At 48.0% G+C, this 12,201-nt stretch overlaps 1 protein-coding gene across 2 annotated transcripts in view; it reads right to left on the reverse strand.

Moving 5' to 3' along the window:
* LOC147706825 (ATP-binding cassette sub-family C member 10-like) overlaps positions 1-12,201 on the reverse strand; it is an 875,391-nt gene that overhangs the window by 511,718 nt on the left and 351,472 nt on the right. For both annotated transcript variants that reach the window (XM_086925960.1, XM_086925959.1), the window contains exon 7: positions 5,730-5,881. In XM_086925960.1, the coding sequence (XP_086782086.1) occupies positions 5,730-5,881 (152 nt within the window). The remainder of the gene's footprint in view (positions 1-5,729; positions 5,882-12,201) is intronic.

Raw genomic sequence — 12,201 nt, forward strand, 5'->3', positions numbered from 1 at the left:
GCTCTTTCTATCAATGCATTAAAAGCAGCTGTGTCCTCTGTAGGCGAAGTTTTTACAGGGTATGCAGTATTGTATGGTATGGGCTGAGAGTCTCCATGATATACAGGGCCAGACCATGGTTGATTCTGGTTGTCCTGGTCAATGTCCACTGGATAATGGTACTGTTCATTATCCTCAAAGTCCACATCATCATCTGTGCGTGTGGGAGAATATGTATAAGTCTCTTGCACATGTGGTCTTATAGGCTCAAAGAGAACTGAGATTTAGAAGTGCCTCTTTTCTTTTTGAGTGGTATCTTATAGGTATCAGCATAAGTGTCTGGTCTGATTTTCCTTTTATATAGGGTAACTTTGCCAGTATCGGGGTCAACATACAGTTTTGACTGTTCTTCTGTTGAGGGCTCTTGCTCTTCAGGTGTTTTAGCTCTTTTCCCCGTTATTACCTTTTTTGCCTGTGTCGGATCGATCCCGGTTGTTTGTTCGACCGCTTTTGGCTTCACGTGTTTCGAAAGTCCGAATTTTATCGGTCCGAGGGACTTTTGTGTTTCAACAGTCTTTTTAGTCTGTATGAACTTCTTCGGAGCCGTAATTGTTATCGATCCGACTGTTCCGTCTGTTCTATAACCATTTTTTGGCCTTGTGTCGTCTTCGGAGCTTGCTGCTTCGGAGCGATGTTTTGCTGCCTCGGCTCGACGGACACCTTCGGTTCGATCCTTGTCTTCGGCTCGAGTGTCCTTGTGTGCACCGCCTTGGTTTGTCGACTTTCTGTTTCGGATCGACAACCTTCTTCTGTTCGAGTCACTTATTTGTGTTGCTTGGTATCCACATCGATCTCGTCGGTTCGACAGCCTTTAGCTTCGGCGTGGACATGGGTGTACTGGCTCTCGGCTCGACAACCCTTATATGCGACCCAGCCGGGTCGACGACCATTTTCTTTTTGGTCGGCTCCGATGGATCCATACCTCTCGGTCCGAAGACCGTAAAGTCTATCAGTTTCGGTTTCTTTTTTGGCTCCATCACTTTCGGTTTTGATGTTACCAAGCTATGGTAATGTTGCACCGATGGCTCTTGTGTTTTATTCTTAGCCGGGCTGAATTGCGGGGCTATAGAATCGGTGACTAGATCTTGGCTAAGGCCTTCCGGCGATGCCTCGACCTGAGCCTCTGGAAGCTTATTAGTAAATGTACTGGGCTCCATACTCACGGTTGGCCCAGTGTCCTCGCCGGAGTCGTCCTCGACGGCTCCGATGCCTGGATCGTCGTCCCCTACCTCGACGATGTCTTCATCTTCCTCGTCGATGTAGTAGTTGGAGTCATGTTCTGACCCCTGCTCCGACTGTTGATCTGAGTCTTCAGCTTCGACAAGCTCTTCGTCGTCTTCAAAGATATTTTCCGGCACAGGCGCTGGCTTCTGCATCGTCTGCCTCGCTGCTTGTCGAATCCGAAGTGTCTTCTTTGATCGAAATTGTGCACAAGCTAAGCAGTCGGCTTCACTGTGTTCTGGAGATAAACACTTGTTACACACAGGGTGTTTATCTATGTGTGGATATTATGAGTTACAGTTGGGGCATCTTTTGAATGGACTTCGTTCCATCGACGATTGGTTCCTTGGTGTCGAAAAGGCCACGTGGCCCGATTCGACGTCCTGAGTAGAAAACAACAGGAATAAAGTTGTTGGCACCGATCGAATAACAATACCGACGACTCCGAAGGCCTTTTGGCCTTTTAGAAAGTTTTTAATCGATTCCGAACTCCGAGTTATGAAAGTACATCCAAACCCAATGGCGGAAAAAAACAATCTGAAGATGGAGAGGATGCCCATGCGCACTGTAGTCCAGGGGAGGAGCCACCTATCTTGTGATACTTCGAAGACTCTTCCAGGACAACAATGTGCAATCATCCGGACCCAACACTAGGCGGCGATCAATGCACAGATATGAATTCAGCAGCCCACATGCCTCGAACTCGGCTGTACACACAGATATTCTGGTACTCAGACAAACACCTCCGCAGCTCTACCAGTGCACCTCTCTTCTGGTTGTCCGTACATACAGATATTCAGTACTCGGATAAACACCTCCGCAGCTCTGCCAGTGCACCTCCCTCCTGGTCGGCTGTACATACAGATATTCTAGTACTCTGACAAACACCTCTGCAGCTCTGCCAGTGCACCTCTCTTCTGATCGGCTGTACACACTGAAATTCCAGTACTCGAACAAACACCTCCGCAGCTCTGCCAGTGCACCTCATCCTGATCGGCTGTAAACACAGATATTCTAGTACTCAGACAAACACCTCAGCCGCTCTGCCAGTGCACCTCTCTTCTGAGTGGCTGTACACACAGATATTCCAGTATTCGGACAATCTCCTCCGCAGCTCTGCCAGTGCACCTATCTCCTGATCGGCTGTACACACAGATATTCCAGGACTCTGACAAACACCTCCGCAGCTCTGCCAGTGCAGCTCTCTCCTGATTGGCTGAATACACAGATATTCTAGTACTTGGATAAACACCTCCACAGCTCTGCCAGTGCTCACCTAACATCTAAGATGCTTCTAGCAGGCGGCTGTGAAGGCCAAAAAACCCCCCTTTCAGTGCGAACACAAGGGATTGTAAACATTAAGGGGCCGTCATGCGGAGCTCAAAGACCTCATAAATCAGTTGCTTATCTCTGGGAAGATCATTCCTTAGCTGCCCTCTAAGCAGGGACAGGAAGACAGGATTACGGTTCCAGCAACAAACAAGCACTTTGCAATGCAATAGGTCTTGCATTTACGTGAGTTTAAGCTATTGGCATTGTAAATAACAATGCCTTTTATTTATTTTTTTTAAAACAAAAATAAAAGGCATTGTCATTTGCAATGTCAATAGCTCAAACTCACGTAAATGCGAGACCTATTGCATTGCAAATGCTTGTTTGGTTTTCTGTTTGGTGGTTTCTTTTCCAGTTCTATGCAGTATCCGAACTGTATGATGTTGAGTATACATTTGTCTGTAGTTATCTTCTTCGACTCCTGGAAGAAGTGTCTTAGCCTGCCTCCTACTGGTGTTACATGTTCGTCGATGTTTGGTCCGTGTAACCCCCTCTTGTTGGCCTTGTTGTGCTCCACCCTCGGAGGGGTTGTGTGGGTGGGTACGCTTTGCGTGACGGAGCCACTTTGAGGTGGGTTGTTGGCCCCCTCTTCTTGTTTGCCCTCGTCCATTCGCTCTCATGCGAAAGGACTGGCCCGAGGCTGGAACTGCCAGGTTTGCTTTTGCTGCCCCTGTTGCGATTGAATGTCGCCCTGGTTTGCCTGCTGGAATGTCTGGTGTGACGTCCCCAAGTGGTTTCCTCCCTTCCGTTTGGTCTCCGTGTAGGGGTACCCCTTCTCATCCCTCTGAATTGTAAGGCCCTCATGTACCTTGCAGTTTCATTTTCTTTCTTGAGCTGGGTGAGTTTCTCATCCACCGGTGCCCCGAACAGTGTCTCTCCATTGAAGGGAGTGCTCAGTATGTTGTTCTGTACTTCCGGCTTGAAACCTGAGATCCTAAGCCAGGCCTGCCTTCTTTCTGTGAGTCCTATCATCATAAGTCTGCTGGATGTGTTAGCCCCATCCAAGGCCGTTTTCAGGCAAGCATTGCTATATGTTTTCCTTCCTCCTCCAGGTGTGATGCCCTTTGCTGGTATTCCTCTGGGAGGTACTTGAGCAGTTGCCCCATCTCGTCCCAATGCTGGTACTGGTGTCTGTTCAGTAGGGCATTGGAGTTCGCCATGCGCCAGTGAACCACTGCATTTCTCTCTATTTTTCTCCCAGTTAGGTCCATTCTCCTACTTTCTTTATCTGGTGGTGGGCCTGATGTTGTTGGGACGTTTGCCCTCTTCCTGGCTGTTGCCGCAATAATGGAGTCCGTCGTGACGGATCCCTGGATGTAAGGAGGATACTGAGAGGAGTGTTTGTATTTTTCCTCCGTCCTAGGTGTGACAGACCTGCAGGTCACTGGATCTTTGAACGCCTCCCTCCCTTGGTCCATGACACTCGGAAGCATGGGGAGGAACTGACTATTTGTTTGAGTGGGGAGCAGGGCCTCTAAGAGGAAACATGCCTTTGGTTTTTCCTACTTCAGTTTGACTCCATAAGCCGCTGCAGCATTCTCGATGACCATGTTATAGGCCCCAATGTCATCTGGTGGCGAAGGCCTCGAAGGATAAGTCTCCACGGGCTCTTCCGGGTTTTCGGAGTCGAGGTCCTGCCATCCAGGTCCTGTGCCATCGAGGATGCCGAGCCGAAACTCGTTTGCTGGTCAACGTCGCCTTCTTCTTCGTAGTAATAGGCCCTCTTCCTCTAGATATTCCTGGGGCTCTGGAGTTTTCGGCGGTTTTCAGCGTCGAACTCCTCTTCCTCTTCTATTTTGACGATCGTCATCGACGGTTTCAATGGAATCGTGAACCTTTCCATTTTCTTGTCGAACTCTCTCTTCCTTTGCAGGAAGTTCTCCATTTCGGCCTCAAGCCTTCTCTTTTTCCTCTCCATCTCGGCAGCATGCTCGGCGTCAAGCGTTTTGGCCAATCTCTTCGACTTAGTCGTCGACGTCGAAGCGACCTTCGGGACCTTCTCCTTCAAAATCGAGTGGTCCTTTTCGGGGACGTGCTTCGATGACCTTGGCTTTTCACCCCTTTTTGCCACCTGTGATTCCTTTTCGAAGGATCCGCTGGGCTGTTTTCCTTGGATGCAGCTGCGGCTGTTGAGGTTTTCGGGCCAGTGCTCCCTTCGGGGGCTTAGACTCTGTTTTTCGAGAGTCCTGCTCGGGCTTTCAAGAGTCTGTCAGGAGTTTAGGGGTCGACGTCTCTCCTACCTCTTTAGATGCCTTCTGATCGGTCTCTACGACTGTGTAGTCATCTGGTCATTCGGCAATGTTGTCCTCTTCGTCGCTGAAGAGGCCCAGGTCCAGAAGCGACAGAGGTCGGCCTTTGCCTTGCATGGTGTAGTTGGCTCTCCTCTGTCTCGCTCTAACCCTGAGTGTCTTCGCGGAGAAGGCGTTGCAATCCTTGCTCTTGTGGTCGACCGGTAAGCAGAGGTTGCAGAACGGGTGCTGGTCCTTCTGCGCGTATTTGTGGTGGCAGTTACTGCAGAATTTAAAAGGTGTTTTTCCATTCCTGCGCTCAGGGGGCCCCCTGTGTGCGCATTCTCCGTTGGACGCCTAAGATCTCGAAGTTCTCCTCCTTCTTTGTCGTCCCGGCTTGGTGATCTTGTTTCTTGGTATCTTCTCCAATCTTTTCTGTGTAGAATTAGTCTTTTTCCTCTTCTTTCCTCCAAAAACTCTGGAGCCTCTAGGTGATGATCCAGACCCAACGGCGGAAAAAAGAATCTGAAGATAGCGCCCAAAGGTGGGAGTTTCGCAGGAAGCGTGCCGACGTCACAGAAAGTACACCAAAAGGTGGGACGTCGACGCCCACCTGGGCTACGAAAAACAAACAAACAAAGAACAGACTACGATTCCGGACCCAACCACTAGACCGCGGAATAATGCACAGCATAGTAAATCCAGAAAGATTCTTGCTGCAAAACTGTTGGGAATAGCGGACTAGTCATACCAGAATACTGCGCAGCATTTTAAACTGTACTGCATGTAATTGTACGAGCTGAGATATGTGACAGTTGCTAAATTAAATGCTAATAAAAATATGTTTGAAGAAAAAAGGAATTCTTTCCTCCAGTGTTAAGCAAATTCCCAAAGGAAGGACACTCCTACCTTTTTCACAGCCAGATGATCAATGACGATCTCCATGACACCCTTTTGCTCCTTCTTGGGATCAACCTTACCAACACCAGATTCTTTCGGCACAGACCAGGAGAATGTGGCTTCACGTACTTCTAGGGCCAAATCTGGATCTGATAAGGGAGCTGAGAAAGGATATCACAAAAGATAAGTTCAAAACAGTCTGTAAAAGGAACATTAATCTGTTCTTGGCATGTAGAGCTGCAGAGTTACACACTGTGCATAGATCGCCACCTTGTGTTGGGTCTGGGTGTTTGCAGTTTGTTTTTGTCCTGAAAAGTTCTTTGGAAGTCACGAGATAGGGACTTCTCCTTTGGACCATATTGCGCATGGGCATCGGCTCCATCCTGAGATTGTTTTTTGCCATTAGGGAAATGATGGAGCTTTGCAAGAAAAATGAAGGATGTCCATGTAAACAGTACCTAATTAAGATAATACTGGAACAGACAAGGGTAGCCGGGGAGGCGGGTGGCGGGTGTAACTCTGCAGCTCTACATGCCAAGAACAGATGCATACTGGTAAGTAGCATTTTCCGTTCGAGGCATATGAGCTGCAGATTACACACTGTGCATAGATTGTATAGCAGTACCTACTCTTAGCGGCGACCACCTCTATCTGTTGCAGTAGTTTGAAATAATGTTTTGAGAACAGCCGGCCATCATTAGCTTGTTGTTTGGTTTGCACATCTACACAATAGTGTTTTGTGAATGTGTGCGGTGTAGACCAGGTAGCTGCTCTGCAGATGTCATCTAGGGGAATATTCCCTAAAAATGCCATTGAAGCCCCTATTTTCCTTTTAGAATGGGCTTTAGGAGGAACAAATAATGTACGTTTAGCTTTGTGGTAGCAAACCTGTATGCATTTGACAATCCATCTAGCTCTACCAGATTTTGATATGGGAATACCCTTGTGTGGTGGTGAAAAACACACAAAAAGTTGTTTGGTCTTACAAAAGGGTTGTGTTCTTTCAATGTAGTATAGCAATGCTCTTTTAACATCTAGGGTATGAAGAGCTCTTTCTGCTACTGTCTGTGGCTGCGAGAAGAAAATGGGCAGTTCCACAGATTGATTGAGGTGGAAGGGAGAAATGACCTTGGGCAGGAATTTTAGATTATTACGGAGAACAACCTTATTATGATGCATTTGCAAGAAAGGTTCTTGAATGGTTAGTGCTTGTAGTTCACTAACTCTCCGTAGAGAAGTAATAGTTACTAGGAACGCAACCTTCCATGTCAAAAATTGTAGTTCACATTTATGTAAAGGTTCGAAGGGAGGTCCCATTAGGCGTGTGAGAACAATGTTCAAATTCCACACTGGAGAAGGTGGTACTTTGGGAGGAGAATTATTCTCTTAAGGCCTTCCATAAAGGCTTTAATAGCAGGCACTCTGAACAGAGATAGATGCTGTCCTTTTTGAAGATATGCTGCTATGGCTGCAAGATGTAATCTAATAGACGGGTAGGCTAAGTTACATCTTTGGAGGTGTAGTAAATATCCTAGGTTGTGTTGAATAGACAGGTCTAGGGGATTAATATTGTTGTTGTGACAATATATCACAAAGCGCTTCCACTTAGCTGCATAGCATGTTCTAGTGGTTGGACGTCTAGCTTCTTTTATGACATTTATGCAGTCTGGAGGAAGGTTAAGATATCCACATTCTTGGATTTCAGGAGCCAGATCGCAAGGTTGAGCTGAGCTGGGTCCGGGTGCATGATCTCTCCACGGTTCTTTGTTAAAAGGCGTGGAGACAGGTATAGTTTTTGGTGCGGTACTACAGACAGTTGTAGCAGTGTGGTGTACCACAGCTGTCTGGCCAACGTTGAAGCAACTAGGATGAGGGTCAGAGAATGCTGCTGTATTTTGCGTACTACTAGTGGCATGAGTGGTAGAAGTGGAAAAGCGTACGCAAATTTGTTTGACCAGTTGATCCATATCGCATTGCCTTTGGACAGTGGGTGTGGATATCTTGCAGCGAAGCTAGGGCATTTGGCATTTTTGTGGGTGGCAAAGAGGTCTATCTGATGTTGTCCCCACATCAGAAAGAATGGTTGAAGAACTTGCAGATGAAGTTCCTACTCATGGATCTGTTGTGTCTGACTACTTAACAGATCTGCTATGGTATTTTGTACTCCTGGGACATGCTGGGCTAAGAGGAATATGTTTTGCGGTATAGCCCACCGCTAGCTGAGAGAGTTGCAGGGAGTGTGTTCCGCCCTGTTTCTGTATGTAATACATAGCTGTCATGTTGTCCGTGCGGACTAACACAGCTTTGCTTGATACTTGCACTTAGAAAGCTTTCAGTGCTAGGAATATAGCTAGTAACTCCAGGTGATTGATGTGGAGTAACTTTTGTTGCAGTGTCCACCTGCCTTGCATGGTGTGTTGCAGTAGGTGGACTCTCCAGCTGGAGAGCGATGCCTCCGCTGTCAAGACCATTTGAGGAACTGGCTCGCCCTTTGGAAAGGTTTTTGGTGTTCCACCACTGCAGAGGCGATGAGTCCGACTGTCTACCAACACTAGGTTTGTTAATTGACCTTGAGCCTGGTTCCATTGACGTGCTAAGCACTCTTCTAGAGGACGCATTTGAAATCTTGCATGGGGCACTATGAAAATGCAAGAGGCCATCATCCCTATGAGCTGCATGAACACTCTTGCTGTAAGGGGTTGTTGTGGCTTAAACGTTGTGAGAAGAGTTTGCATGCTGGCTATCCTTACTGGTGTAAATGTAAATGTAAATTGATACTTGTATAGCGCACTACTCACCCGCAAGGGTCTCAAGGCGCTTGTACGAATACCGCTGTGGAAACCATCCTGGCTTTCCCTGTGAGGCGTCCACTCCTGGGCACCCCCAAGGTGGAGGCCAGGCATCCTTAGCGTTATGGGGGCCGTTCTGGAGATTAAGCAAGCTATTGCCCAGAGTTGCATGATTGGATTAGGCACCGAGGCGAGAATTATCAGGTCCGTGGAATTTTTGAGCCCAAGACCCGCCGAGGCGGGGAATTGAACACTGGTCCAGGGCTAGATCTCTGCATCAGGGTCTGCCACTCTAATCATTGAGCCACACTTCTCCACAAGAAGTTAGCGCTGTTGAGGTGTTTATTGTTGCACCAAGGTACTGTTGTACTTTGGATGGTTGCAGATGAGACTTGGTGTGGTTTATTGTGAACTCTAAGTTGTAGAGCAGTTGGATCGTGGCATGAGTGTGTTCCACAGACTGGTTGTATGAGCTGGCTTTTATGAGCCAGTTGTCGAGGAACGGGAATACATGGATGTGCTGTCGTCATAAATGTGCTTCCACTACTGCTAGGCACTTGGTAAATACTCTTGGTGCTATTGTGACTTCGAATGGGAGTACTTTGAATTGATAGTGCTGCCCGTCTATTACAAATCTGAGATACTTCCTGTGAGCTTTGTGAATGGGAATGTGGAAGTATGAGTCCTTGAGATCTAGAGTAGCAAGGAAGTCGTTTTGTAATAGGAGAGGAAGGACTTGTTGGAGTGTGACCATGTGAAAATGGTCTGACAGTATGGATATGTTTAGCGGTCTGAGGTCTAGAATAGGCCTTAGAGAGCTGTCCTTCTTTGGGATAAGAAAGTATAGGGAGTAAACCTCCTTGTTTTGTTGGTGCAGAGGAACTGGTTCTAATGCACTTTTTTTCTAGCAAAGATATTACTTCTTGCTTTAACAGTGATAGATGTTCTTGTGACATTGGACGCTGTTTGGGTGGTATGTTTGAGGGGTAGATGTTAGTTCTAGACAGTAACCTGACTGAATAATTTGTCGCACCCACCTGTCTGATGTGATGTCGGTCCAGGCAGGAAGGAATTGTTGCTGTCTTCCCCCCCATAGGAGTGGAATGTTGGGGGGAAGGGGAGGAAAGTCATTGGGTAGGGGTGGAGACAGAGCGGGAGTTGTTGGTTTCGCCCCTGCCCTTGTTGTTGTTACCCCTATAACCCCCTCTTTGATAGCCCTTAGTGAATGTGGATTGGCTAGGGGTCTTATAGGAAGTGGAGGGGCTTTCGGAGGAGTAGCCTCTTGTGTTGCCTCTGTATGATGAGCGACGAAAAGAACGTCTGGGAGCTTGCAGCTGCAATGCTCCCGTAGATTTAGCTGTGTTGGTATCTTTTTTCATTTTCTCTAAAGATACATCGACATTAGAGCAAAATAAGTGTTTCTCATCAAATGGCTGATTGAGGATGGAATTTTGCACTTCAGGTTTAAAACCTAAAATACGTAGCCAGGTATGCCTACGCAGAAGGACACTAGTATTGATTGCCCTTGAGGCAGTATCTGCAGCATCTAGGGCATAACGAATGGAAGTATTAATGCTATTATTACCATCTTGTATGAGTTCATTGGCCCTATTTTTATATTTGTCTGGTAGATGCTGCATTATGGACTCCAGTTCATCATAATGTGCCCTGTCATATCTTTCCAATAGCGCTTGGGTATTGGCAATAAGCCATATGTTAGCTGCCTGTGACGCTGTTTGTTTTCCGTACGCGTCAATGAGTTTAGATTCCTTGTCTGGTGGTGAGGCCTCACCTGATGTCTGTGAATTGGCACGTTTACGTGCATTAGAAACTACTAAGGCTACTAGGGCTGCTGGGCCTCTAATGTAAACTGGATCTGTAGGGACAGCATTGCATTTCTTCTCAATGCGGGGGTTGAGGACTCGAGCCCTGACAGGATCTTTAAATACCTCTGTTGCATGCTTAATGACCCCCTTAAGCATTGGCAGAATGGCAGGGGACCTTTGTGTATTGTCAAACGTGTCCAATAAGAAATCTTCCTCCACAGTGTCTGTGTGCAAAACGACCCCATGGTATTGGGCAGCCCTGTGGACTAGTAGGTTAAAACCTATAGTCTCCTCGGGGGGGGGGAGGCCTGGAGGGATATACATCGTCTTGAGGGAAGTAAGGCACATCAGGGGTGCTATAATCATCCCATGGATTAGGTGACCAAGGGGGACTATCGTTCCCTACTGGTTCATAAGCACCCCCACCTGTGTCATCAGAGTCTGTGTCTACATCATCATCTGGGTTAGGGGATGGTGTAGGAGAATGATGTGGTGGAGGAGGTGGAAGAGTATGGGGAAGTGGAGAAGGGACCCCTAATGGAAAGGTTGCAATGTCTCTTTTCTCTGGAGGAGGAGGAGGAGGTGCAGGCACCTCTAGTGGTCGTCTCTTGGAGCTAAGAGACAGTTGTCCAGTCTTAGGATCCTTTACAAGAGTCTTTTGAGTAGGATCTGGTAGAAAAGGTTCTTCTGTGGATGGCAAGTCCTAGGGTTCCGGAGGTTTTTTCGACACCGATTCGGTAGCGGGTCCAGGGTCTTTTGGCTTAGAACTGTGACCTTTGCAATGTCTTCCACCGGAAAGTGTTTTTTCGGTTCCGTGGGTTTTTTTGGTTCCGAAGCGCAGGAGTCCGGACCTTTAGGTAGTTTTTTACTCGCCTTCGGGTGCGGTTTGTCGTCAATGAGCCGGTGCCAATCTTCAGCGCTGAGTGCTTGGGTGTCAAAGTAGCGGTCGGCGTGGATGAGGAAGATGGCTTCTTTTTCGGTGTCGGTGTAGGATCGACAGCGGGAATAGGCTGACTCAAGCCCGAGCCGCCAGAAGGCTTAGTAGGCTTCTTTGCTGAGCCCGAGGGCGGGCCGTGGGAAGCAGTCTCTCGGTGTGCACCCGGGCCCGAAGGTGAGGGTTTGACCAAAGCCTTTTTGGAGGGTGTCGAGGAAGGGCGGGGTCGACATTCTTACTTACGACCCGTTAAGCTGGAGTGATGTCCTCGACGTCTGAGACTTCGGCATCGGAGGGGCAGGCGCTTACTTCGGCCCGCTGCTGTTCTGGCACGTCGACGCCCTCTTGGAAGATGTCATCCGGGATCGATGCTGATGAGCGAGTCCTTGTTCTTCGAGCTCGTCAGTCCCGAATTGTCTGCTTGGAGGGGAAGGAGGCACATGCGGAACAGTCTTTGGCCTTGTGCTCCGGTGAGAGGCAAAGGTTGCACACCTCATGTAGATCGGTGTGGGGAAATTTCGACCTACATCGAGGACACCTTTTGAATGGCGTCCTTTCCATGAGCCAGAGAGTAAGGCCTAGGTAGGCCCGAAGGCCTTCGTCTATGACCAGACTTCGAAGTGGTGAAGAGTCGCGCCGATGGGGACCGCGATCGAAACAATACCGTCGAACTGGGTGAGGATTGCGCGCCAAAGGAAAATCGGTTATAAACTGGAGCGCTGGAAACACATCCGAGCCTGATGGCGGAAAAAAACAATCTGAGGATGGGGCCGATGCCCATGCGTAATATGGTCCAAAGGAGGAGTCACCTATCTCGTGACTTCCACAGAACTTTTCAGGACAAAAACAAACTGCAAACATCTGGGCCCAACACTAGGTGGCGATATATGCACAGCGTGTAATCTGCAGCTCATATGTCTCAAACAAGATGG

The sequence above is a fragment of the Lissotriton vulgaris genome, chromosome 6 (assembly GCF_964263255.1).
Source record: "Lissotriton vulgaris chromosome 6, aLisVul1.2, whole genome shotgun sequence".
NCBI classification, from domain to species: Eukaryota; Metazoa; Chordata; class Amphibia; order Caudata; family Salamandridae; genus Lissotriton; species Lissotriton vulgaris.